Consider the following 26,666-nt stretch of genomic DNA (forward strand, 5'->3'; position numbering starts at 1 on the left):
GATAGCTTTGGCTCCAACATTCATATCAGGCCAGCTATATGTTCAGAAGAAGAAGGTAGCTAGAGCAGAGCTAGAGAAAAAAAAAGAGAGTGTGTATGTAGTAGCTTGGAAGAGGAAAAAGGAAGAGAGAGGAGAGAAGCAATAAAAAGGGTTTGAACTCTCCATTCTCTCCCAACCTCTCGTTTGGATGGATGAATAATGACAGCTGATTGACTATCGCTGCTCATTATTCAATATTATTAAGGCTTTTTTTATTTTACTGTAATATATTTTTTTTTAAATAAGAAATTTGGCCTGGCTCTCATCCAAATGAGGTTGACTCCGTAGAATAACAAATCCAAGGAAAATCATGGCAGTGGGACCGGGAGTTCTTTCTTTTATCCGAGGATTGGATCTAACAAAAAATGACTTAGAGGATGACAAATTTCCGGGAGAGGCCCTGGAGCATATGTCCTCTCTTCGATGGCTCAAACTTACCAACACTAAGCTCAAATCCATTCCAGATCAATTAGTCAAGTTAAATACGCTAGAACATTTGACTCTCAAAAGGAATCAAGTGGGAGAGATTAATCCGGGAATAGCAAAACTCTCGAGCCTAAGGCAAATACACAGACCCCCATTTAATATGATGATGATGATTTAACCTAGATGATAGATTCACTAACAATGGCATACTTTAATTACCTCTAATTAATTATTATCCTCGTTGTCGTCATCATCATATTGACGCAATTTATTAATCATTTTCAGAACCCTTAACTTGAGTCGCAATCAAATTTCAAGCTCTGGAGTTCCATCTCAACTCTTTGACAATGAAGAACTCACGACTTTGGATATATCGCATAACAAACTCAGTTCCGTCCCTGAAGGCATTTCCAACTGCAAATCCCTTCTCGTCCTCAATATGAGTCATAATCAACTTGAGACTATCCCGTCCTCTGTCCTTATGTCTCTTACAGACCTTCTTTATTTTGATGTTTCGCACAATGATTTGGACACTCTTCCTCCACAGTTAAGAAGACTTGCAAACCTTCAGACTCTGGATCTAAGTTTTAATCCCTTATCGCATTTTCAAATTCGCCCACTTCCCTCATTAACAGAACTGAAGGTTTTGAGTATGAAGAGCACACAACGAACGAATTCTAACATACCAGGAAATCTTGAGGCTTTGGTTCATCTCTCAGATGTAGATTTGTCAGAAAATAACTTGACGAAAATCCCTGAAGGACTTCTGACGGTTCCCAATATTAGAAGGCTTAATCTGGGAGATAATCAAATCAGTGAAGTCTCTCAGGACATTGAACGATGGCAAGGATCCTTAGAAACGTTTATTTTGAGCCGTAATAAAATAAAAGTTCTCCCCACCTCTCTCTGTAAGTTGTCCAAACTTAAAAAACTATATTTAAATGAAAATGAACTGGACTTTGAAGGCATTCCAAAAGGAGTTGCTAAGTTAGTAGAATTAGTCACATTTTCTGCTGCTGATAATAAATTAGAAATGATCCCCGAGGGTCTCTGCCGGTGTAATTCCCTTAAAAACTAATATTGCCTCGAAATAGACTCATAACACTCCCTGATGCGATTCACTTAACAGAACTGGAGATCCTTGATTTGAAAGGAAACACGGATCTTATCATGCCTCCCAAACCCATGCAATTATCTTATGGGGCTGGCGTCGAATTTTACAATGTTGATTTTTCCCTTCAGCATCAACTTCGACTTGCAGGAGCCTCTGTCCCAAAAAGTATAGCAGAGCAGCAAAATAATAAATCCGATCCTATGGCAAGAAAAATGCGCCTGAGGCGTCGTCATTGGTATAATTCTGGAGATCCAGACGAGGATCAGGCAAAGGTTCTTAAGGGCATGAAAGATATAGCTAAAGCCAATAAAAGTGGCGATAAAGATCAAATCGAAGAAAATGAGTCCATCAAGGCTAAGAGATGGGATGAAGCTCTTGAAAAACCTCCTTTGGACTATTCAGAATTCTTTGATACTGATGTAGGACAATTTCCCGGAATCTCAATTTGGGAAATTGAAAATTTTTATCCAAAACAAATCGAAGAAGAAGCTTACGGAAACTTTTATGAGGGGGATTGCTACATTGTACTACATACCTCTGTGGATGACAGTGGTTCGCTGGATTGGAAAATTTATTTTCTTATTGGTGACAAGGCATCTCTGGATAAGCGTACTTGTTCTGCCATTCATAGTGTTAATTTGCGTAATTACTTAGGGGCTAATGGGAGAACGGTTCGAGAAGAGCAAGGGGATGAATCTGAGGAGTTTCTACAGCTCTTTGGTGGACATATTGATTACATTCAGGGTGCTCACACCACGTCAGGATTTTATACTGTGGAAGAAATTGAATATACAACTCGCACCTATCGAATACATACTGATTCAACGAATGCAATACATTTTGAACCTGTTAAAACCGAGTATGCTATGCTGGATTCTCGATATGTTTTCTTGGTTGATGCAGGCTTGCAGTTATTTGTTTGGTATGGTAAAAACTGTAAAAATGTACTTAAATCAAAAGCCAGACTTCTTGCAGAAAAAATATGTAAACAAGAACGTAAAAACAAAGCAAGCATTTCCATATTTTCTCAGAACGATGAACCTTCCGAATTTTGGAGGATACTATTCAACGAAGAGGAAGATAACCATGAGGATGAGGGAGCCTCTTCAGATGGTGAAGTCAACGAAGAAAATGAAAGTAGATGTAGTAATTTCAAGGCACCCAAAGAACCAATCGTAGATCATGTCCCCAATGACTTCAAGTCTGTTATTCCTCGCCTTTATATCGTGGGTCTTGGAATGGGATATTTAGAACTACCTCAAGTGGAAGTACCCGGACTTAGATTAAAGCAAGATCTTTTGGAAACGAAAAGTGTATATATTTTGGATTGTTTTTGTGATTTATTTGTTTGGATAGGGAAAAAATCAACGAAACTTGTGAGGGCAGCAGCACTAAAACTATCTTCTGAGCTATTTTCTATGATCAAAAGACCAGATTATGCCATGGTTCATAGAGTATCTGAGGGAACAGAGTCTCAGATATTTAAAACAAAATTCTTTGGTAGGTTATTCCATGTTGATGATATGCAATGAAGTGCTGGATTTATAGCTTATTCCCTTTCATTTCCTTTGTAGGTTGGGATGACGTTATTGGTGTGGATTTCACTCGAACTGCACAAAGTGTTCAACGCACAGGAGCAGATTTGGTAAAATGGGCTAAAGCTCAGGACACCAAAGTTGATTTGTCTGCTTTGTTCACACCCCGTCAATCACCCATGGCTAAAGAAGAGGCTCAACAACTCTCTGAGGAATGGAATGAGGACTTGGAGAAAATGGAGGCATTCGTTCTAGAAGGAAAGAAATTTGTCAAACTGCCTGAAGAAGAAAGGGGGATCTTTCATAGCGCAGATTCTTATGTTTATTTATGTAGATATTGGGTTCCAGCGGATGAACAGGATAAAGAGAATGAACATGAGGATGATGAAGATGACGTTGAAGACTACCAGGGTGTTGTGGTATACTTTTGGCAGGTGAGCCTCTTGATTTAAAAGATTAATAGGATGGTGTTTTCCTTATTGCTAATTATTTTTCTGTTTTTTTATTATTTTTTAGGGAAGAGACTCAAGTAACATGGGGTGGCTCACCTTTACTTTTAGTCTTCAAAAGAAATTTGAGACCCTTTTCGGAGAGAAGCTTGAGGTTCTCCGCATGCATCAACAACAAGAGACACTAAAGTTCATGTCCCATTTTAAAAATGGCTTAATTATCCGTCAGGGTTCGCGAAATGCTTCTAAGAAACCCGATTACGTTTCCTCTGCAGAGCTTTATCATATCCGTTCAAATGGAAGCTCTCTCTGTCGCCGTTGTGTGCAAATTAAATCAGATGCTTCCTTACTTAACTCCTGTTTTTGCTATGTGCTCAAAGTACCCTTTGATACCAAAGGTGATTCTGGGATTATTTATGTGTGGATCGGTTCAACATCTGATTCTGATGAAGCAAATGTAGCTCAAAATATAGCGTCTACTCTCTGGGATCCAGAAAAGTATTCATGTCAGATACTCAACGAGGGAGAAGAACCAGAGAATTTCTTTTGGGTCGGCTTAAACGGTAAAAAGAACTATGAAAAAGAGGCGGATTTCATGGACCTTGCGAGACTGTTTCGTTGTTCAAATGAAAAAGGTTATTTTACGGTCAGTGAAAAGTGCTCGGATTTTTGTCAGGATGATTTGGCTCAAGACGACATAATGATTTTGGATACAGGGGATCAAGTCTTTTTGTGGATGGGGCCTCGATGCTCTGAAGTAGAAGTGAAGCTAAGCTATAAATCTGCCCAAGTGTATATTCAAAATTTGCGTGCCAAATATCCAGATAGAGTGAGGAAATTATTTCTTACTATAATGGGGAAAGAGTCCAAAAGATTTACGCGTTGTTTCCATGGATGGGGTACCATTAAATCCATACTAAGATGATGTTGATGATCGAGACTCAGTTAGGATCATGTCATGTATATGTAAGACAACAACAAAAGACAGACATACATTGGGTGAATGACAAAATGAAATGAATTAGACCTCTGAGTTGTCGTGGTTTTTTGGTCCTATGGTTCCTTAACTTTTTTCAAATACACACAACTTGTGATATATTTATCATAGTAATAATAATAATTTGTACTTTATTATAAACCCTATGTTTAAAAACGATGACAACGCAAATCCAACTCGTGGAACAACAACAACAACTAGTTATTGGTTCACTACTAACTAATTATTATAATTATGATGAGGATGTCTTGAATATGATCTGTTGTTGTTACAAAAAGAACAATGCTCAACAAATGTTTTATATTTTTTTACCTACAAGAAAACCGCCTTCTCTTGACTGAACTCTTTATTATTAAATTATCAATACTATTATAACTATTTATTGCAATGTCTTTTTTACAACACAAATAATATTTTTTTTCGTCAATCTTAGTAGGTTATTATAAAAATAAGCAACAAACAAACATAAAAAAAGTTAATTACGGTGCAAACAAACAGAAGAAGGGCCTTATCAAAAATTGTTATTAAATGAATATTATTATTACTACTACTACTACTATGTCGCTCATCGAAATTGTTTCTCGACAATGCTTGATGAGTCTTGTGATGTACTTCTTTATTTCTCTCTTTTCTTTTATTGCACAAACTATTTATACTGCAATCATATTTATATTATACTATAAAGTGTGTGTTCTTCTTTATTACCTTTATACTATGTGTTTTATGACATATTTTTTACCGAATAATCAAATAAAATAGTCGTAACAGAAACAAAGGCCATAACTAGTGATGGGACGATTAATCGGAATCCTGATAAATAAGATGTAATTTCCGATTCTCCTATTCGGATTCTTATGTATTATTATTTATTTCTGGTATGTAACTATTTGATACTTTTCTAAGTAATGAAATATTTGCATCAAGATGCAGGAAACGACCATCTGATTACTTAAGTCTTAATTTTACTAACGGTAGTACCTAAAGTAATTAGGGGTCAGCTAAATGACAAATTTTACTTTCAAGATAAAGAAGATAACGCTACAAGAAATCATCAGTGATATTCTCCGTTTTTCATGAATCCGCTCACACGTAACTACTTAATACTTCTATCAATTCATACGACGTGTTCTTTCTTCAATAATTAAGGAAAATTAATAAGAGGTTTGAGAAAAAAAAAATAATATGATGTGATCTGGACTTTTTTTAGAATTAGGCTTCGGTATTTCTTTTGAAATCGTCCTGGGCATAATTAATTCCAACTCAATCAATGAGTTCTATAAATATCTGGAGTAAAACCAGCTATAACTTCACAATCTCTTCAGTTGGATGAATAATATTGCTTGTCTATACATGAATGACTCAACACTCGGATAGACACTGGGCACGCAATCTTCGAATTATCAACTTGCACGTATAATACAGTAAATAAATAATTATTTTTCCATTTAATGGAAGAGGATAACTAATTATCTTTGAATGTTTAAGTGATTAATCATATTCGCAAGAAGACGTTCTTTTGTATAATTGAAAGTGAAAATGGAGCTGTGAATCGTTTAGGGAAAGATTTTATTCATTAAGAACAATTCATGATCTAAATTAACTATAACTCGATTTGATAAATGAAGGCCCAATTCGAATATCAGATTTTATTATACTGTAAAGAGATAAAATAATTTATAAATATTACTTAAAAGCGCTTTAGTTTATTTATACAATTTAATACATCACTCCTTTAACTATAAATCACGTGGGACAATGTGTAACTCTACCAAATCATCTAAATTTTAATACTAAAATGAAATATATACTGAAAGTAATTGATACGGCCTACACATGGCAATAAAATTTCTTACATCATTTATATGATGAATTTAATGATCGATTTTTGAATAAGTATGGACCCCAAGAAGTTACATAAAATAAATTTATCAGAAGAATATCTTCCATTTTTTTGTTTCATAATTATCTCACTGATGAGGTTGCGTACATATAGCTAGTGCTAGTCCAGTTCTTCGACTAAATAGCATATTTTTTTTGGTCTGCTGTTCATTTTTTACTTTTCTTGCTATATGTATTCTATAGTCCCATTCTGAACTACTAATAGTCTATTAATAATAAGTAATAACTAATAGTAATAGTTGTAGTAGTAATAGAAGACTCCTATTCTTCCAGTAGTCTTTGTCTGAACCAATGAGTTCTGATACTATTATCAGGAGCACAAGTTCCAATCACGCAACCTGTTGTGTTCAAAAACATCAATTTTGATGATAAATTTGACTTGGTAAACTCATAAAGTCATAATATGAATTTTGTACAATTATAAAGATAAAATATTGTGGTAGTTAAAATTTTCTCTCAATATCACTTGGTATTTTAATAATCCCTTATCGCATTTTCAAATTCGCCCACTTCCCTCATTAACAGAACTGAAGGTTTTGAGTATGAAGAGCACACAACGAACGAATTCTAACATACCAGGAAATCTTGAGGCTTTGGTTCATCTCTCAGATGTAGATTTGTCAGAAAATAACTTGACGAAAATCCCTGAAGGACTTCTGACGGTTCCCAATATTAGAAGGCTTAATCTGGGAGATAATCAAATCAGTGAAGTCTCTCAGGACATTGAACGATGGCAAGGATCCTTAGAAACGTTTATTTTGAGCCGTAATAAAATAAAAGTTCTCCCCACCTCTCTCTGTAAGTTGTCCAAACTTAAAAAACTATATTTAAATGAAAATGAACTGGACTTTGAAGGCATTCCAAAAGGAGTTGCTAAGTTAGTAGAATTAGTCACATTTTCTGCTGCTGATAATAAATTAGAAATGATCCCCGAGGGTCTCTGCCGGTGTAATTCCCTTAAAAAACTAATATTGCCTCGAAATAGACTCATAACACTCCCTGATGCGATTCACTTAACAGAACTGGAGATCCTTGATTTGAAAGGAAACACGGATCTTATCATGCCTCCCAAACCCATGCAATTATCTTATGGGGCTGGCGTCGAATTTTACAATGTTGATTTTTCCCTTCAGCATCAACTTCGACTTGCAGGAGCCTCTGTCCCAAAAAGTATAGCAGAGCAGCAAAATAATAAATCCGATCCTATGGCAAGAAAAATGCGCCTGAGGCGTCGTCATTGGTATAATTCTGGAGATCCAGACGAGGATCAGGCAAAGGTTCTTAAGGGCATGAAAGATATAGCTAAAGCCAATAAAAGTGGCGATAAAGATCAAATCGAAGAAAATGAGTCCATCAAGGCTAAGAGATGGGATGAAGCTCTTGAAAAACCTCCTTTGGACTATTCAGAATTCTTTGATACTGATGTAGGACAATTTCCCGGAATCTCAATTTGGGAAATTGAAAATTTTTATCCAAAACAAATCGAAGAAGAAGCTTACGGAAACTTTTATGAGGGGGATTGCTACATTGTACTACATACCTCTGTGGATGACAGTGGTTCGCTGGATTGGAAAATTTATTTTCTTATTGGTGACAAGGCATCTCTGGATAAGCGTACTTGTTCTGCCATTCATAGTGTTAATTTGCGTAATTACTTAGGGGCTAATGGGAGAACGGTTCGAGAAGAGCAAGGGGATGAATCTGAGGAGTTTCTACAGCTCTTTGGTGGACATATTGATTACATTCAGGGTGCTCACACCACGTCAGGATTTTATACTGTGGAAGAAATTGAATATACAACTCGCACCTATCGAATACATACTGATTCAACGAATGCAATACATTTTGAACCTGTTAAAACCGAGTATGCTATGCTGGATTCTCGATATGTTTTCTTGGTTGATGCAGGCTTGCAGTTATTTGTTTGGTATGGTAAAAACTGTAAAAATGTACTTAAATCAAAAGCCAGACTTCTTGCAGAAAAAATATGTAAACAAGAACGTAAAAACAAAGCAAGCATTTCCATATTTTCTCAGAACGATGAACCTTCCGAATTTTGGAGGATACTATTCAACGAAGAGGAAGATAACCATGAGGATGAGGGAGCCTCTTCAGATGGTGAAGTCAACGAAGAAAATGAAAGTAGATGTAGTAATTTCAAGGCACCCAAAGAACCAATCGTAGATCATGTCCCCAATGACTTCAAGTCTGTTATTCCTCGCCTTTATATCGTGGGTCTTGGAATGGGATATTTAGAACTACCTCAAGTGGAAGTACCCGGACTTAGATTAAAGCAAGATCTTTTGGAAACGAAAAGTGTATATATTTTGGATCGTCATTTGGTGTGGATGACTCAAAACATTTTTATATGTATTTCTATATATGACATCAGTACCAACATCCTCCATTAATTTAATGATGGTTCCTCGGGAAGGGATATGTTTACCCTTGTATTTCTCCATAAATTTTTTGAACGTAGATGATTAGCAATGGATAAAGTATTTTAAACAATGATACCATATGTCTTTTTTCCCCCCTCCTCCTTGCACGCGTTTTTCTCTACAATATTATCAACTATACTCATAATATGAATTTTGTACAATTATAAAGCTAAAATATTGTGGTAGTTAAAATTTTCTCTCAATATCACTTGGTATTTTAAGCTACTCTTTCATTTTGGGATAATATTTGAAATTTATTCTTTAACAAAAAACGATAGCTTGACTGAAAGTATTCAGTTCAAAATCACCGTAGATTTGTCTTAAAGAGTTTTCTAACGTAAATGTTCAAAATATTATTAAACAAATTATTTAAATTGATGAATTTATCCTTCAAAAATAAACTATCAACTTCAGTTCAGGTTTGTATAAGATCATAATGTAGTAAGCTTAATTAAAATAATTAATTAATATCATTAATATGATTGATTAATATGAAATGGTTGGATTTAGAGACAAAATCAAAAAATATTATTCGAATCTATAAATTAAGAATAATTGATTCTTAGATGTGTGTAGTTTTAATGAAATTTTTTATGTTTATTCATTATTTTAGGGACTAAGAATTTGAATTTAATTTCGAGAGTATGGTTCGAATAGGTTCTGGAGGCTAGATCTATAATATTTAGAAATCCTGGCTCCGAATTTGCTGCTATTTTAAAATTTGTGACTTCAAATCATAGATCAATGTACATATTCTCTGTGTTCTAAACCAACTCTGAAAGAAAATACATGTGACTCTTCTCACTCCCGGTACACTCATCAGCCATAATTATTACTTCATGGGAATTAGATGTACCTAGTTAGTAAAAATTACAATATTTCGACCCTTTTAAGCTCATGAATGGAATACAGAAAATTGATACAGTCTGACTGATGTTTCCAATTGATTCTATTTCGGCACCAAATATAATAATCTTGTTCATCACTATGAATTAATTACATTATGAATGCAACATTAATGTGGAAATATTTCATATTATTTGAATAAAACTTATTCCAATTCTAAATCCATTCAACTCTGTGCGATAATATAAGCCGATTTTACTAACTCCCGGCACAGTTAATTATAGTTACTTAACACTACCTTATTTTGATCCTTCTAAACTCTTGAATTGGGGATATGAATAATTGATACAGTCTGTATGAAGTTTTCTATCCCTAAAATATAAATAATCATCGTTATGAATTAATTAGTGTTCAATGATCAATGGAAGATATAATACTTCATATTATTTGAATGAAGCTTACTACATAATCTTGTGCATAAAAACCTGATCTGAAGTTAACACTTCATTTTTGAAGGGTAAATTCATTATTTTAAATGATTAGTTTATTCATTTTTTTAAAAGTTTACTTTAGGGAACCCTTAAAAAAATATCTACTTTGATTTTGAGTTGTATATATTAAGTTAATCCATCATTTTTTGATTAAAAACAATGTTTTAAGATTTCAATTATTATCCTGAAAGAGAAGCATTGCATAAAATACCAAGTGATGTTGAGAGAAAATTACAACTACGACAAATATTTTAGCTTTATAATTGTACAAAGTTCATATGAATTAACCCAAGGACATCTTTTATGAGTTAACCCAAAAACATCTTTAAAGATGTCATTGGAGTAAACCACGTGGAATTTGTCATCAAAAATGATGTTTTTCACAACAACAAGTTGCGTGATTGATGCTTGTGATCCTCCAGATAGTATTATAACTCATTGTCTGAACATTGATGTGTTCAACACGAATATTAATCTGCTATGAGTCATGACTATGATAATTCCCTACAATTAAATGGGTAATAGTCCCACGACAGTAGGGTGAAATTGGCTAGATTACTACCAGTTAATTTCAGGCATTTTTCTTTATTTTTTTGGAGAAGGAAAACTTGAGAGATGTAATAACCCGTCCAGTTCAATCCTGCACATCAATCCTAAAAACTTATATATATTTAGGATTAAAAGAGTTCCGGAATAATGAAGAGACTTATCAAATCATCATAGGCTTATTGAGCAAACTACTTGAATCCTCCGACTTGGAGCCTATTCATTCTTCAAAATTGTATTATATCATAGAACAGATGACATAACTCTTCAAGAAACCTAACAGAAGGATATTTTCACCTTGTCTTCCGTCTGTTTGTCTTCTATGGCAAAATGTAAGTACAGTAAATAATGCCAGTATTTAAAAAAATGTATCCCAGTATTCTTTCTTCGCTCATCATCAAAATATATTGTTAGTAGCATTCGTAGATGAAGATTCAGAAGTTCGTAAATTTGCATTGAACAAAGTCTTGAATGCAAAAATTTCATATGACCCCCATAGGCTATTCCTAATTCCTAATAAAATGAACTATGAATCAAATCATTTCATGAATATGATTGATTTGTCTAAGATGGTAATTTCTGTTCCTCCAATCTTACAATATTGGTCAGATAAGGAACTTATGAAAGCAAAGAATGCCCCTTTGAAATTAAAGAAATATCCATGCAATTCCTAATCTGTAGAAATAACAGTGAAACTAGTTTCAGAGGCTTCCTGTAAGGTTTACGGATGTAACTAAAGACACGGATACATTTTGTCAACTTTAAAATCAAGAGATAAACTAAGTAAATTTAAAACTAAGTATCAGTATTCAGTTCGATATATTTACATATTATATGTTTAAAATTAGCATTTAGCAAAGTTTAAGGATAATTATCCACATTATTATATACTAACTTATATAGAATAAAATAAATAAGGTATTGGCAGAATTTTCTCCTTTTCATAAGTAATTTTGATCTTTTTATCTATTTTTGCACTAAATCCGGGGGTGGGCAACGTTTATCTCGCTGTAGAAGTAAGGGATTTAACTTTAGCAAAAAATTACATATCGTGCAATATCATTTTTTTAGCACATAAAGCTTTTTTATAAATAAGGAAAAAAAAGTTTATTTAATAAGTTTTTTTTTACTTCATACAGAAACCTTTCCAGACAAAAGGGGGGGGGGAGAGGCAAATTTTTTTCTCTGATATTTTTTTTAGTAAAACGGATTTCTATTTACCATTCGTAACTTTGGAGGGGTCAAAATACTTGATAGCTCAATTTTGGGCTCCTGTGATACCCCTTAATGAGTAGTGTATATTTCATGTTTTATTGCTTTAGTTTTTACAATAAAAATTTACTGACCTTCTTAAGTCACATTATTATTTAAATATGCTTTATGAAGTCAGAACATATTTGATTACAAACTTTGGGAATATCTGGAATAAATGGTTTTATACTTTATAAAAAAATATTAATAGAAAAAATTCTGATACACTTTTAGTAATGTTATAATGTAATTCAGTTATAATTAATTTTTATGTTTGCATGTAAAAAATGATGATGATAAGTTAGCAATGAATTTTAGACCAATAAACCCAACTATAACATGAGTCATCTTATTAATTGAATAGTTGGCATAGATTTACAAGATTATATCTTGTGAACTATTAGAAAATATATCTATGAAATGATTCTCACAATTTCCATATATATTTTTTAGCATGACAATATAAATTAAGTTTAACCTACCTTTAGGCATAAAACTAAATTGACCTAGACTAAATACTCAATTTGATTACTTATTCACATCTCTTTATAGAAATCATTAAAAATTAAACAAAAAATACTAATAAATTAATGTTTGGCTTATTATTAATAACAACTAAATGTAATATTTTTTATATGATAAATAACATAAATATGTACTAAAGATTTCGTATTGTTGTATACCAACAAAAATGACAATGAAAAAATTAATTGTGGAATTCGTCTTACACAGTTTAATTCCTTCATCTAAAATATCATATCCCAAATTACTACGATTTTCTTAAAATATTAACCTCACAATGGATTTAAGTAAATAAATAATTCAATATATAATTCCATAGAATAAATTTCAAATGGCAAATTAATAAAAATTTCCAAAAAAACCATATTTACATAATATGTACATTAATTCCATCCAGAGGTTATCCGTTGTCTATATAAATCTTTTGAGGGATTTTTTAGATATTTTTTCCTGCAATGTTTACAAGTTCCACGTTTTTTTTTACCTCCATGTTCAAATATTTACTGTGCAAAACCCACCCATAGATAATATATCTAAGTTATCTATGATCATGCCCTTTGCATGAAAATACATTTGATTTCTTTTTCCATTTGATTTAAACACACCAGTTGCATATTCATGCGAGAGTCCTTCTTCTGAATGAAAAAGGTTGATAAGTTACTTTTACAATCAAAATAGCATGCTGAGCTTGATAATAGAAAAGGGTTGGATTAGAAATTAATACAATTAAACAACTTAATGTTGAGTGATATCTTGTAATAAATTAGCCAATAATGTTGAAGGAGTATCTTCTTCCGAATAATTGAATAGGGAAGATAAAAATGATGAAGAATCTTTAGATTAAGGACGGGTGTAGAGAAGTAGTTAACGTAGGCAAGAGTTCGTTATGTTTTAGGTATACAACTCCAGAAGAAATAGATTTGAAGGTGAATATGTGATAGTTCTTTATTCCTTTTAGAGAACAATAATACTAGTCTAAAATTTTTCCAATTATACCACTGTATTTGTGGGCTTCTTAGAGGATATTACATTGAATTTAGTAGATGCTTTGACGAGAACTCTTCAATAGATTCAATTTTATGTTGATTATAATAAGATTACAAAATTACGCCGAAGCTTCGGTCTGACGAAAACTTTGAATGATTTTCAACAAGAAAGTGTATATAAACTTCATCAAATGCACCACAAATAACTGTGTACCTATGCTACAGAATCCATAATGATATAATTTTTATTCTGGTCTCTGTAAAGGGAATTTATTTTTAAAAGTAGAAGAACTTCCCATTTTATTCTAACTTTCTTAACCACAATTATCACATTGAATTTCAAGACGCAGAACACCACTTATACGCTGCAATTCCTGATATAAGAGAGATGCCACACAATTTGATTCTCTCTTAATAGTTTCCTAAAATTATTATGCAACAAGATTACAAAGACTGAAGAAATTAGATAAAAATGCACCTGCTCAGCCTGAATTATTTCGGTCCAACAAAAACCTCGGTCTGGACTGGTTTCATTTAAAAAATTCGGTCTAGTTCGGTCCCAAAAAATCGGTCCATACCGATTTTACAGATAAATTGTTTATAACATGACATCATATGTTTTTTTCAAGTACAATGACGTTATAACAAGTTTAAACAGAGATAGCTTGGATTAATTTTGATTCCTCCGTCTTTTATATGTGTACAGTATGGGTTTTAAAACTTATCCTGTACTTTTGAGATTTTTTTGAAAAAAATGTATGACAATTGATATAGAAAAAAAAATTGGTCTCTCATAATATATGAGACCTAAAAAAATCGGTACATAAATTGAAACCGAATCAAGATTGGTCTACAATGTGAGACTGAAAAAAAATATCAATCAACAGTCTGGATCTCATGAAGAATGTCGTTCATTTACTTTCTTGTAATGAAAAGAAAGACCTTTTTTTTTAAACGATACAGAATGAAACGAACTTATGCAACAAAGAATTAATAAATATTCTTTTTCCTCAGCCTAACGATTTCTTGCTTACATCCGTCAATTTATTCAAAGATTCTTCATCATTTTTATCTTCACAATCTAATTATTTGAGTGAAGATACTCCTCCAACATTGTTGGCCAATTTATTAGAAGGTATCACTCAACATTAAGTTGTTTAATTATATTAACTTGTAATTAACCCCTTTTCTATTATCCGATTCAGCATGCTATTTTGATTGTACAAGTCACCTATTTTTGTACAGAACAAGGACTCTCACATGAATATGCAAATGATGTATTTAAATCCCACGTAAACAGAAAGATAATGTGTTTTTATGCAAAGAGTGTAATTTGCCCAGTCAATATTTGAAGAAGGAGATTAAAAAATGTCGAACTTGTAAACATTGTAAATATCTTAAACAATCCTGATAAAGATTTATATGTACGAAATACAGTTGGATGGAATTAATGTACATATTATTTATATTAATAAAACAAAATTTGTTTGTCTGTTGTCGACACATATTAACTCCTAACAATGTCGGATGTTAAGTAATATATTTTAACTACATTAATCCTTCAAATTAGGTTATAATATATAAAAACTAAAATTGAGATTTAAGAATACAATACTTTAGATTATTCTTGATACAAATTCTGTTAAAAAAATTTAGATAGTTAAGAATAAAGAATTAGATACCATGGTTCATGATATTAAAAGGTGATTAATTTTCAAAAGGATATCAGATTGACTTCTTTATCAAAAAGAAGTATTTTATGGGATTTAAAAATGGATTCAGGAATTATATTCAAAGAAATGATACATTTCCATTATAGGGAGAAATTATTCCAAGAACTAGTATCAATTTGATTAACATTATGTTAAAGTGACCGGAGTGGATTGAACTTAAAATAATAACGTTCCAAATGGATCAAGATTGTATCAAAATTTAAACTTACGATTTATAGATAGGACATTGAAGTATCACTTGGTAGTGAACTAAATTTCAGATTTAATTAACTCCATAATATATGATCATCAATTTCATAGTTATTGAAACCTGGTCATTATTAAATAATAACAAAATAACTTAAAAGTTTCTGCCTCAGATGATGGGTATGTATTAAGAATAATCATAACTCGCACGATCTTTCATTGTTTCGAAGTACAAACTGCTCGATTCATGCTGATTAAAAATATTAAATTTTTTGTCATAGTGTAGCTATACATTTGTAATTCTGTTCTACCAAAGTTATTTTAGAAACAGACACCAAAACTTTACAATAAGAATCTGGTCACCCTGAGTCTCACTACCTCTACGATATGTTACAATGTGTTCCTTCCCTATAAACCTCCTCTTTCTGTTTCTACCCTTTAAGAGTCAAGACGTAAACATATAAATAGTTAAATTAAAATTCATAAACATGGGTGAAAAATCCGTAGAAATAACGGCGCAGGACAAGCTATCGTCCTTCTATGCAGGCTGTATTTTCAACTCACTATCATCTTAAGTTGTGATGTTTGCCACGCACGGGGTTACACACTCAAAATTGAATGAATTTTATAAATTAACGGAGTTAACAACTGGCTAGTCTGATGGAAAATCTGCAAATTAAGTAACTGGAGGTAGTGGCACAATTATCGACTGTAGCTGTCATACACAAGAATTTCAGATTAACTTCTATACCTATTATGGGGCCTATGAGGAGATAAGTGACATTTCAAGAAAGTTAACTGCGATCCCTATCTTTGCTGATCTTTTGGATGAAGCTTCAAGCAAGGAAGGGAAAAAAGATGTTTTGGAAACCATGACCATGTGATTAAATGAAAGGAATGAAATAATTTCCATGTATCCTTCATGGAACACTTCACTTCTGTTGAATGATATGTTTTTTACTCGGTGCAATGCCTGAGAAGAATGGAAAAGCTCTTTAAGGACGATAGGAAGATACTTTTAGTCTCTGCCTTTAAAGAATCCCTTAAAACATCAATCCTGGAGGAGGAGTCAATATAATAAGCTCCAAGCAATCTTATATTTGGTCTTTCATTACTCAAGATGATGTTGGACAACATTCGGAATGAACGAGCTTTGTCTAATGCGATTTGGAGGGGTTCAGGGTATCAAAACATACCTTTTGTTTGGACGGCGGCTAACATACCTTCGAACTCTAACCCTTCCTTAGGACCAACACTCCCCCTAAGAATTTTATGGGACCTCCAATAGGTCATGAAATACCTCCAAGAAGAGGATACAGAAGTACATCTCCTTGATTTGTTCCTCATTTAGAAATATTTTTTATTTCGAGACTTTAGATAAAGTAATTCAAATACTTTCAGATTTGGGGCTTAACTTCCCGTCTGATAACTTTTTCCAACTACCTGAAAACTATTCCAACCCGAGGTGGATTTCTTCGTGTCAAAAGATTTCCACGCGAGTCAAATTACGTATCTTAGATGAGAGACGATCAAGTGGAGGCCTTAAATGTGTTTTCTATCATTTGGAGGGAATGGCAACTTCTTCCCCTCCAGTTCCACTATTTCCGAGAGTTACAAGCACATGAAATAAAAATATAATTGCTCCCCAGCAATTCTGATAATTCCTCGAGTGAACAGGGGCAAAATGGTTCCTACAGTTGCAGGCAGTGCCGTATGTCAGGAAGATTTTTCGGTCCGCTTTACAAGGGTGAACGGTTGATTTTCAGTGGTGAACGTGGGATATTTAAACAGGGCAAATGCTACAGCATAGATTAAATCTTGCAAGAATATCGTCCAATGGACTGTCTGACCATTATTTTCTTCAGGCAAACATTGAAAATAAAAATAAAATGAAAAGGAAAAACTCTAGACGGAAAGTCAATGCCGACCTATTCATAAAGGAAGGAGTATAATGGAGTATAAAATGCACGGTGCAAGAATGAGAGAAAATTTTTGAACTATACAATTAAGTCAAACAATTTAAACCTCCTTAAATATTTTTTAAATAATAACGGATGAAGATAATGAACGAGATTATAATATACCATGAAAAGGTTACATCGACAGAAAATAAATTATGTTCACAAGTCTTGATGTTCTTAACTTGCATGTATACGTGGTGATGTGTTTGAAAAAAATGAAGAAAAAAATGCATGTGTTATTTAGCATGATTAGAAGAAGAAGTTTTTCCTCTCTTTCCTTGACGCAAAGGTGTCAATCAAACTGTCCATGTCTTCATGGAGCACCTTGTCCACCGTCACCCTGTCCATGTTCAAAAGGGTGAGGGAGGAGAGCCTCTCCTGGTCCATGGTGGTCCTCATGTGGTTCTTGAGCCTTCTGAGACAGGAGAATGACCGCTCCGCCTCACAGCTGCTGATGGGCATTGAGGCCAGGATAACGATCACCTTGTATAGCTCTGGCATCAGGTGGAACACTTCCGAGCTTATTAACTCCGCAGCAATTTGTGACGAAACCATGTCTTGTGTGTCAATATCTGCCTAGCCTTCGGCCTTCGGCCTCCAGTTTATCTTTGAGAATATGAATGTCGTGTGAACGCAGGGACAAAAGCTCCAAAAAGTTTCCTCGATTGTTTTCATTAGATTCCGTCAACTTTTCTCTTGTTTCGGAATAGCCCCTAAAAGCCAATCCTTGCTTTGCGAGGAACCCAACAGTTTGGAAAAGATACCTCAAATAAGCTCGCCACTTTACGACTTCCTCAACATGTTGAGACTGAACATGGCCGAGAACCGAGGTATTCTTTCTCTTTGATGTGAGGAAATTGATCCACTTTTCCATCGACAGTTTGTGTTTTTTGTTGTTAGAATAAACTTTCAACGAGGAACTGTTTTTCCATGTTTTGAACTCAAATTTCCCAAGGTTGGAAATGGAAAATTTGGTACAGGCGAAACACTTGGCTGACTTTTCAACCTCGTCATATTCTAGCCACGGGAACTTAAGGAACCAATCATATTGAAAGTCTATGGAGTATTTGTCATCTATCTGAGGACTGTATGTTTGTAACTTGGGCTGTAGAGGATGATCTCTCTCGACTTTAGGCACAGTTTCCCGCTCAGTCTCCACTCTGGATCTGGATGGATGTCCTTCCGCTTTGGCTCCCGCCCGGTAAGTATAAGGTCACCCAGCTGGCTCGTGAAGACGACAGGGTACTCAGGGCCTCCGTCCACAAACTCCATCTCCTCAGTCTTGCTTTTCTCACCTCCCTGGACATTGTCGCTAGTCTCAGAGTCCTCTGCAGAGGGAATATTGTTGTTGTTGACTACAGAGAGCTGCTCGGGAGAGAAGATTGGTCCGATATCGAGATTAGGAAGTCTTATTCCATGAGAAATCCGTCCGCTGGGGCAATTTGATGAGTCGCCATTATTTTCTGTGTCTGCAGTAACTTTCTCTTCAGCAGAAACGGACTTTTCAGATCTTGGTTCAGGCAGTAAGGCCCCAACTGGAGCAGGGTCATCGGGACAGATGGAGGCAGTGACTGAAGATGAGGATGTAGCAGAGGAAGTTTTCTTAACAGCAAAGTTCAATGTTTTCTGCTTCTTATGATCAATTTTCACTTGATACTTGCAGCTGGAATCATTCTTATGGAGTTTAACTTTGTGATCATTAAAGTTGTCCTTCTGTATTTCCTTCTGACAGATAGAACAAATCACCAACTCTCTGTAAAAATGCATTTTGCGCTTCCCGTGATACATTTCTGATAATTAATAAATTACTGCAACAATCCACTCTAAAAAGTACATAACTATTATTTATGTCCCTTTTAAGCAGTAATAATTTAATTTATCTTGTATTCAATGAAACAAATTCTCACGCTCTTAAATATTTCAAGAGAACTCCATACGAAAAATGTTGTGTGCGCTTTTTTTTTTTTTTTTTTTTGGCTGTAAAGTACTTCACATTTGGAACCAGTAACTTTAAACGTAATATCTAACTCAAATATCCACTCAATGGGAAGTACTTTAAATCCATACGAAAAATGTTGTGTGCGTCTTTGTTTTTTATTTTTGGCTGTAAAGTACTCTTGAAATAATTGCAGTAATTTATTAATTATCAGAAATGTATCACGGGAAGTGGAAAACGCGTTTTATATTCAAAGGTTCAATCATTTATATTTATAAAATGACAGGCAATATTTGAAAGAGATATTACGGTAAATTACAGGATTTGAATTCAAATTTCTGCGATGAATTGAGATACCCGAGAGTGTTAACTGTAGTTTAAAACCTCCGTTTTATCTATCTGACTTAATTTGGCCCCAATATTGTCTTAGAGATATAATTTATTAATTCTATAAATGTGCCGGTGAATTTTGGCTACTTTAAGTACAATTTGTGGTGCCTCCAAAGGATTAATCAGAATCATTTTTTCATTTAAATGAACTATAATTTGTTGGAAAATGTATTCCATGTTCAATTTTGAGAAAAATTATCTAGCTTCCTTTTGGGTGGACGTGCTACAAGTATGTAATTTTATTATAATGACTCAGTACTATTATGAGTTGGTCATAAGTTACATATATATAATAGATTTTAATAATTAATTATGACTTAATTCATCTATATTTACATACCTATATGATTGGTGGACGGTTGAGTAAGGTTTTTTTTTTTGGTCCGCTGAAGCGGACAAAGCGCAATACTGACGTACGGCCCTGGTTGCAGGAGATATCGAGGAATTCACTAAGATGGGGGCAGCGAGAAGAATTATCTTGTGCCTAGACACTCAGAACCACGCAGAATTAGGGATTTTGATGACATGGTTGATTTAGAGGGGTCTTTATTAAATCAAGGTTTCGATTCTAAGGCAATTAATATTATTCTTTCTGATATTCAACTAAAAGGACTTACACATCGGGGGTTTAACATTTTTATGAGTTTTATTTAGGAGATGGTTTAACTCCCTTTAACGTGTTAGGAAATTTGGTAATTAATTACTTAGCATCACATCCTACTTCTTCCAATAGCGTCCTTGCAAGAACAAAAGCGGCTTTAGTAAATAATCAGTTAAGGCGGAGGTGTTACCATCAGATAAGCTGTTGACCAGATTCTTGTAAGGCTCATTCAATTTAAATCCGCTGTTACTTAAATATCACGATACGTGGAATGTTAAACTGCTCCTTAATAAATGTAAAGATTCAGGGTGGCTAGATAGTTTTATCATATGAAATACTGGCAAAAAATACCCTTATTTTAATAGCTTTAACGAGTATTGCCAGAGCTAGTTCTTAAACTTTATTTTAGTAAGTGCTTTCAGATGGGAGACTTGATCCAGTTAGACATATAATTGGATATGCAAATAAAACTAGAATTAAAAGATAAATTGTTTGTGACTTTGAGGTGGAATTGTCACCACTTTGCATCTCAGACTGCCAGTGGATGCTTAATTTTTTAGGAATATTGGAGTATTATTCATGATGAAATACTCGTGACGCATCACTAATTATTATCAAAGTAAATATTTGTTAGATGTAAAGCAGTGCCTTTGTAAAGACATCAACGAATCTAACGGAGAAAAGGTGCAACGAAGGTCACTTTTTATCAAACATACTTTCATCAGTTATCCTCGATGCACCACTTTCTTTTAATGCTTTAGAGGAGTATAGGGAAAGAACACATTGTGACATGTTGTAGATGTAGTGAGATTCAGGGTGACCAGATTCTTACTGTAAAGTTTTGGTGTCTTTTTCTAAAATAGCTGGGTAGAACCAGAGCCGTATACTAAGAGTTACGTCACGAAATTTCAGCGCTCCCTTGTGATATATATCAAATGCCCCAAAAAGAACATAATACTATAAATGAATACTAAAAAAATACTTTTATTGAGCTTAATTATTATAAAAAAATGGAATAATTACTTTAATAATAGTTTCTTTAACTTACTTAATTTCGCATACACATTCTTCGTCTTCCGAAAGTAGAAAAGCTATTCTATTTTCTTTGATAATCGCAGTTTGCATTAGTAAATGTATGTATATTCTTAAACAAACATACCTAGACAAAGTAAAAAATAAAATTTTAATCACATTTGGTGATATTTATAGACGACTTAATCAATGGAGCCTCTACTTCAGTTATTGATTTTACAATTTTTTTCCTTGTTTTGAATTGATTTACTTAAGATTAGTAGAAAGCCACTATTTTTGCAAATTGATATAATTGGACAACATATAGATCCTGAACGAATCTTAACTGAAGTGAATTCTCAATGTTTCTATTTTTATTTATAAAATGCATCTTGACAAATAATGCCACAGCCTGACGATAGTCCCGTTGTTTCAGGGATTCGACTCTGTGTTGCAGTTGAAAATAATGAATCCGGTTCGGGGACTTTCTCACAAAATGGCTACATATACTCATCTGTAGCTGGGTCTCTCAAATTGGTTCGTAGCAAGAAAGATGATTCCCGATCCGCTTCGTAAGTGTGGATAACCGTCGTTCCACCTTCCTCTGTTGTTACAGAAATACCGTCACTCGATGATATTGGACTGTTAAGGTCATAGCAGTCAATCTTAGTTATGTACTAATATTACTAGAACAAGTTAGGCAACAAGAAAATGGCTGGGCATGCACAGCAGATTTACTAAATAAATTTCTCCCTTTCTGTTTCTGGTGAATTCATTGGGACGAGTCTTTGTTATTAATTCTACATAATTTAAAAAAATAAAAATTTGTGGTTACTCGATATTTCTTAAGCGATATTTTACTAAATATAATGGCCAAAGTAATTTTTTAAATTTAGTTAATTATTAAGAGATAGACTTAACACATGGTAATAAATAATATGTTATAATATTTTTGATTTTTCATATATTTATATTTTAATTAGGTAAATAAAACTAAAAGAGTCTGTGCAGTTGCTGTTTGTAGAAACCCAAGAGGTGGTTCTTTTCACCGATTCACGAAAGGCCTTATAAAGGGAAGGCTTGGATTTTTGCTTGTCGAAGAAAAGACGAATTCAATACTGATGAACCCAGAATTTGTGCTTTTCATTTTGATCCTTAGTGTTTGATAATTAATTTAATTTAAAAACTTAATTCTGGTGTTATATTTAGTAAAATATCGCTTAAGAAATATAAAGTAACCATTTCTATGATGATGATATCATTTATTTAAATTTTTACTTTTTAAATTTATGTAATTTCAATAACAAGACTTCCTCTAATGACGTCACCAGAAACAAAAAGACAGACAAAGATTTATTTAATAGATCCGTGTGTGTGCCCAGCCATTTTCTAGTTGCCTAACCTTGTTCTTGTAACATTGGTATGTACTACATATCGTCTCTATTTCTTAAAGTACTTTAATTTATCGAGTACGGTCTTTTTATATAAATATTTTTTTATATATATTAATATAGGTATGCCAAAGTTCAAATCGTTTGTGTACTTAATTCCGCCTTGAGTGAACCTTTACGAGGTCTTATTCGTAAAGAAGATTTACGTGATACAGAAAAGAATATAATTGAAATTTGTAAAAATCGTTTCAAGCTTGGGATATTGTACTGTGTCGTTTCATATTCATTGGAGAGACTTCCTCTGGCTATTTACTTAGCATAGCAGAGAAATGAAGTTGATGTAGTAATTGCTAGATTCTCCTTATATAAAACTATTAAATTAGTTCCTATATCCTGGACTGAAATGGAGTGTCCAAATACTTAATAAGGAGTTTCGTAAAATCGCAAATCTACAAGACTTGGATGTTCATCCATGATGACTGTTTAATACAGAATTATAAGAATATTTGTTATAAGAATCCATCAAATTCCATAAAAAAAAATGAAGGATGTATAATTATCATTATTTTTAAGAATATATATATATTTACTGAACACATCTCATATATCTACGCATACTCTAGGTTTTTTTATCTGTAAATAGCTTAACTCTTTAGTACAATTTAGCCCCAGGTGGTAGGTGCGAATTTAAAGTGAATTGCACACCCGCAAATTCCTACTTACTTTCGTTATATAAAGTTGACAGCGTGTGTTTCAGATACGTATAGTCGATATAATTTCTATTAATTCATAATAGCTTGCACGACATTTGGTTAACTTTTTGAATTTGAGTTTGGGGGATATCTATAACAACTGCCAAGTTTTCAAGACTAAAACACTTCTCTCTCTCTAAAATAATTTTCTTGCCATCATCCACACCGATATAATCATGCCAAACTACGATAGATTTATTGGTAGTATTTCTGCGAGGCGTGAACCATATTTGATTTGTGAATTGGCAAAGAAACTTGCATCAGCTTCGAAAGAAATGATACCATTATCAGCTGGAATGCCGAACGCAGAGTTATTTCCTTTTATGGAAGCCAAAATTAAACTCAAGGATGAAAAAAACACAACTCTTACAATCGAAGGTTGATTCGATTTTGGAAAAAAATTATTAATTATTGTTTTTCACTTTTTCCCTCTATTCTTTTATAATCGTGAAGGTGCCAAAATGAACAAAGCTCTTCAATATTTGCCAACCCAGGGACTTCCAGAATTGGTGGAAACCATAAAAAAACTACAATTATATGCACACAATCCCCCTAATTGGGAAAATTCCGATATTGTTATTACGTCGGGGTCACAAGATGGGCTTTGTAAATCTTTTGAGATGTTGCTATCGAGTGATACACCTTGTGGATTAATTCTGGAGGAATTTGTTTATTCTGGAATGTTAGCCATTACAAATCCCTACTCTCCAAATTATACAATAGTGGCTTCAGATGGTGATGGAATGGATCCTAAGAATCTTGAGTCTCGTCTTGAAGAATCCTCCAACGCCAAAGTATTGTATATCAATCCAACAGGAATGAACCCCACTGGAACTGTTTTACCCTATAAAAGACGATGCCGTATTTACGAAATTTGCTGTGAAAAAGATATACTCATTCTAGAGGATGATCCCTACTACTACCTCCAATTTGCAAAAGAAAGAGTCCCCAGTTTTCTTTCCATGGATACTGAGGGACGAGTACTAAGATTTGATAGTTTCTCAAAGGTTCTGAGCTCTGGACTACGTCTAGGATTTGTGACAGGTCCTAAGACCTTGATTGAACGAGTTGTTCTTCACATGCAAGCTTCTGTTCTCCATGCATCCTCTTTGTCACAAGTCTTGGTGAATGAACTATTTAATGAATGGGGAATGGATGGATTTTTAAATCATGTCGACAAAATTAAACGTTACTATCTAAACAAGCGGGACTTGATGATTTCAGCTGCAGACAAACATTTGAGTGGCCTTTGTGAATGGTCCATACCTGGAGGTGGTATGTTTCTTTGGTTAAAGTAAATCATATATAATTTAGAAATCACTGTGAAGGTAATGCTAAACATGATTCTTTTATTCCTATCATAGAATTTATGGTATAGATGATTCATGGGATATGATTATGGAGAGAGCCATGGCAAAAAATGTCATGCTTTTACCTGGAAAAGTATTTATGGTTGATCCTTCCAGGCCATGCTCATATGCAAGGGCTGCATTTTCAATGGCATCTGCAGATGATTTTAATATTGCATTCGAAAGACTTGCAGAGCTTATCCATGAGGAAAAGACGAAATAAAAATGCTATTTTATTTAAGACATCATACTAAATAAAAAAGATTTCAATATAATTATTATACGTTAAGCGACTGACTAAATTTTAAGTAAGTTTGACTTTTTATTGAAAATAATTATAGATAGCTAATTATAATTTACTAATAAATAGAACCATACTTGAATAAATTATTAGAGCCAATTTTTAATATAATTAATTAATACTAATATACTCCCTAATTTTCACCACATATAAGTCGATAATTTTACTAGATATTCTATCATGTAGCAATGTAGTGAACAATATTACATCAAAACAACTTTACTGTATAAAATGTTAACGGGAACTTTACGAAACCTAGCTACGTACAGTCAGAAGCTGAAATTTTATGCATAAAAATTACCTTATATTTCTGTCAGGGGTTATAAAATATAAATTCTACGGCATATATATCAATAATGTAAAATCAAATACAATATTTCTGGAGTTATTTTAAGTATGTTTTATGCAATGATTAATTTATTAATCTTTTTTTATTTTAAATATACGGTTCATTGAAATATTCTTTAGTTAAAATTAATTATCTTAATAGTAAATTGTATAAAAGTTGATTTACTATAATCATGAATTTATTAGTTTAAAAGACTCTATTCACACTGAACATAAATTACTTAATGTAAAGTAATCCATCCTCTTAATCACAATTTCATCTTGAAGGGTTGAATGATTTTTTTAATACAAATCTTTCTAAAATCTATATTAAAATTGATTATCGTTGTTGATGAAAATAGTTTATGATTAAATAGTTAAAAAACGAAACAGCTGATTTGGAATGCAAATATTTAAAAAACACATACTGATACCACATCAGAGAAATTTGATTCAATTATTTTTTTAGTAGGACATTGAAATGATTGATTTAACATTTGATTATATATTTATATATATCATAGGATAAATAATTATGATTAGTGATGGGACGATTAATCGGAATCGTAGAATCGGGTTTTTTTTCTAGAATTGCAATCGGCATTGTGAAAATAATTTTTAAAATGCGATTCCAATTCTTATGTATTATTATTTATTACTTGGGATTCTCTGTTTTTCTTTTTCAAGCCGATTACAACATGTAAATCTTCCAAAACTGACTTCCTTTCTCCTTGAAATTTAGAATTTATGTTTTCCCACAGGCAACAATACTATGTAGAAACTTGTTGACTTTTGTGCAATGTGTAGTCTTAATTCCAGTTCGTTTGAAAAGTAATCTATGTTTGATTTTTTTTCAACAAGCGGGAGTAATCGACATTGCTTGAAATTACGCAATTACTTTGAATATTTCCAAATGCATGAAGGTGTGGCCACTATTAAACATAAATCTGAATGCTCAAATTGGATTTTCATACTACTAGCTACTAATTCATTTGGCATATCCTTTGAGATTTAAACTTAAACATAGTCCCTATTGCTCTAACAATTGCAGCATTTTAGGATTACAGTATTATCGTTAGCAACTAACATTATCTTCTTTGTTTAAATAGTAGTTGCAGTTTGAAGTGAATTTACTGGTTAAAATTTTAATATGTATTGGTATTCAATAAATATTTTTTTAAATATC

The 26,666-nt window shown here is 33.1% G+C and overlaps 2 protein-coding genes and 1 pseudogene across 2 annotated transcripts; all 3 read left to right on the top strand.

The window, feature by feature from the left end:
* The first annotated feature begins 190 nt into the window (after positions 1 to 190).
* LOC121122441 (FLII actin remodeling protein) lies at positions 191 to 5,335 on the top strand. The gene is given in 5 exon segments (XM_040717430.2): positions 191 to 600; positions 751 to 1,535; positions 1,538 to 3,079; positions 3,154 to 3,548; positions 3,631 to 5,335. Coding segments are annotated over 5 exon segments (3,831 nt in total). The 5' UTR covers positions 191 to 349; the 3' UTR covers positions 4,489 to 5,335.
* Positions 5,336 to 6,943: 1,608 nt separating this feature from the next.
* Positions 6,944 to 23,073, top strand: LOC121125431 (protein flightless-1 homolog pseudogene; annotated as a pseudogene).
* Positions 10,764 to 25,093, top strand: LOC121122431 (kynurenine/alpha-aminoadipate aminotransferase, mitochondrial). The gene is made up of 4 exons (XM_040717419.2): positions 10,764 to 11,115; positions 23,548 to 23,881; positions 23,957 to 24,797; positions 24,868 to 25,093. Exons 2-4 carry the CDS (start codon positions 23,680 to 23,682, stop codon positions 25,073 to 25,075), a joined length of 1,251 nt encoding a protein of 416 aa, XP_040573353.1. The 5' UTR covers positions 10,764 to 11,115; positions 23,548 to 23,679; the 3' UTR covers positions 25,076 to 25,093.
* Positions 25,094 to 26,666: the final 1,573 nt, after the last annotated feature.

The sequence above is a fragment of the Lepeophtheirus salmonis genome, chromosome 1 (assembly GCF_016086655.4).
Source record: "Lepeophtheirus salmonis chromosome 1, UVic_Lsal_1.4, whole genome shotgun sequence".
Lineage (NCBI taxonomy): Eukaryota > Metazoa > Arthropoda > Copepoda > Siphonostomatoida > Caligidae > Lepeophtheirus > Lepeophtheirus salmonis.

Bases quoted from the DNA above. Each gene is read 5' to 3' on its own strand.
- LOC121122431 (XM_040717419.2), top strand. From the start codon at position 23,680: ATGCCAAACTACGATAGATTTATTGGTAGTATTTCTGCGAGGCGTGAA. The intron at 23,882-23,956 runs GTTGATTCGATT...ATAATCGTGAAG, and splicing joins CACAACTCTTACAATCGAAG to GTGCCAAAATGAACAAAGCT. The intron at 24,798-24,867 runs GTAAATCATATA...TTCCTATCATAG, and splicing joins GGTATGTTTCTTTGGTTAAA to AATTTATGGTATAGATGATT.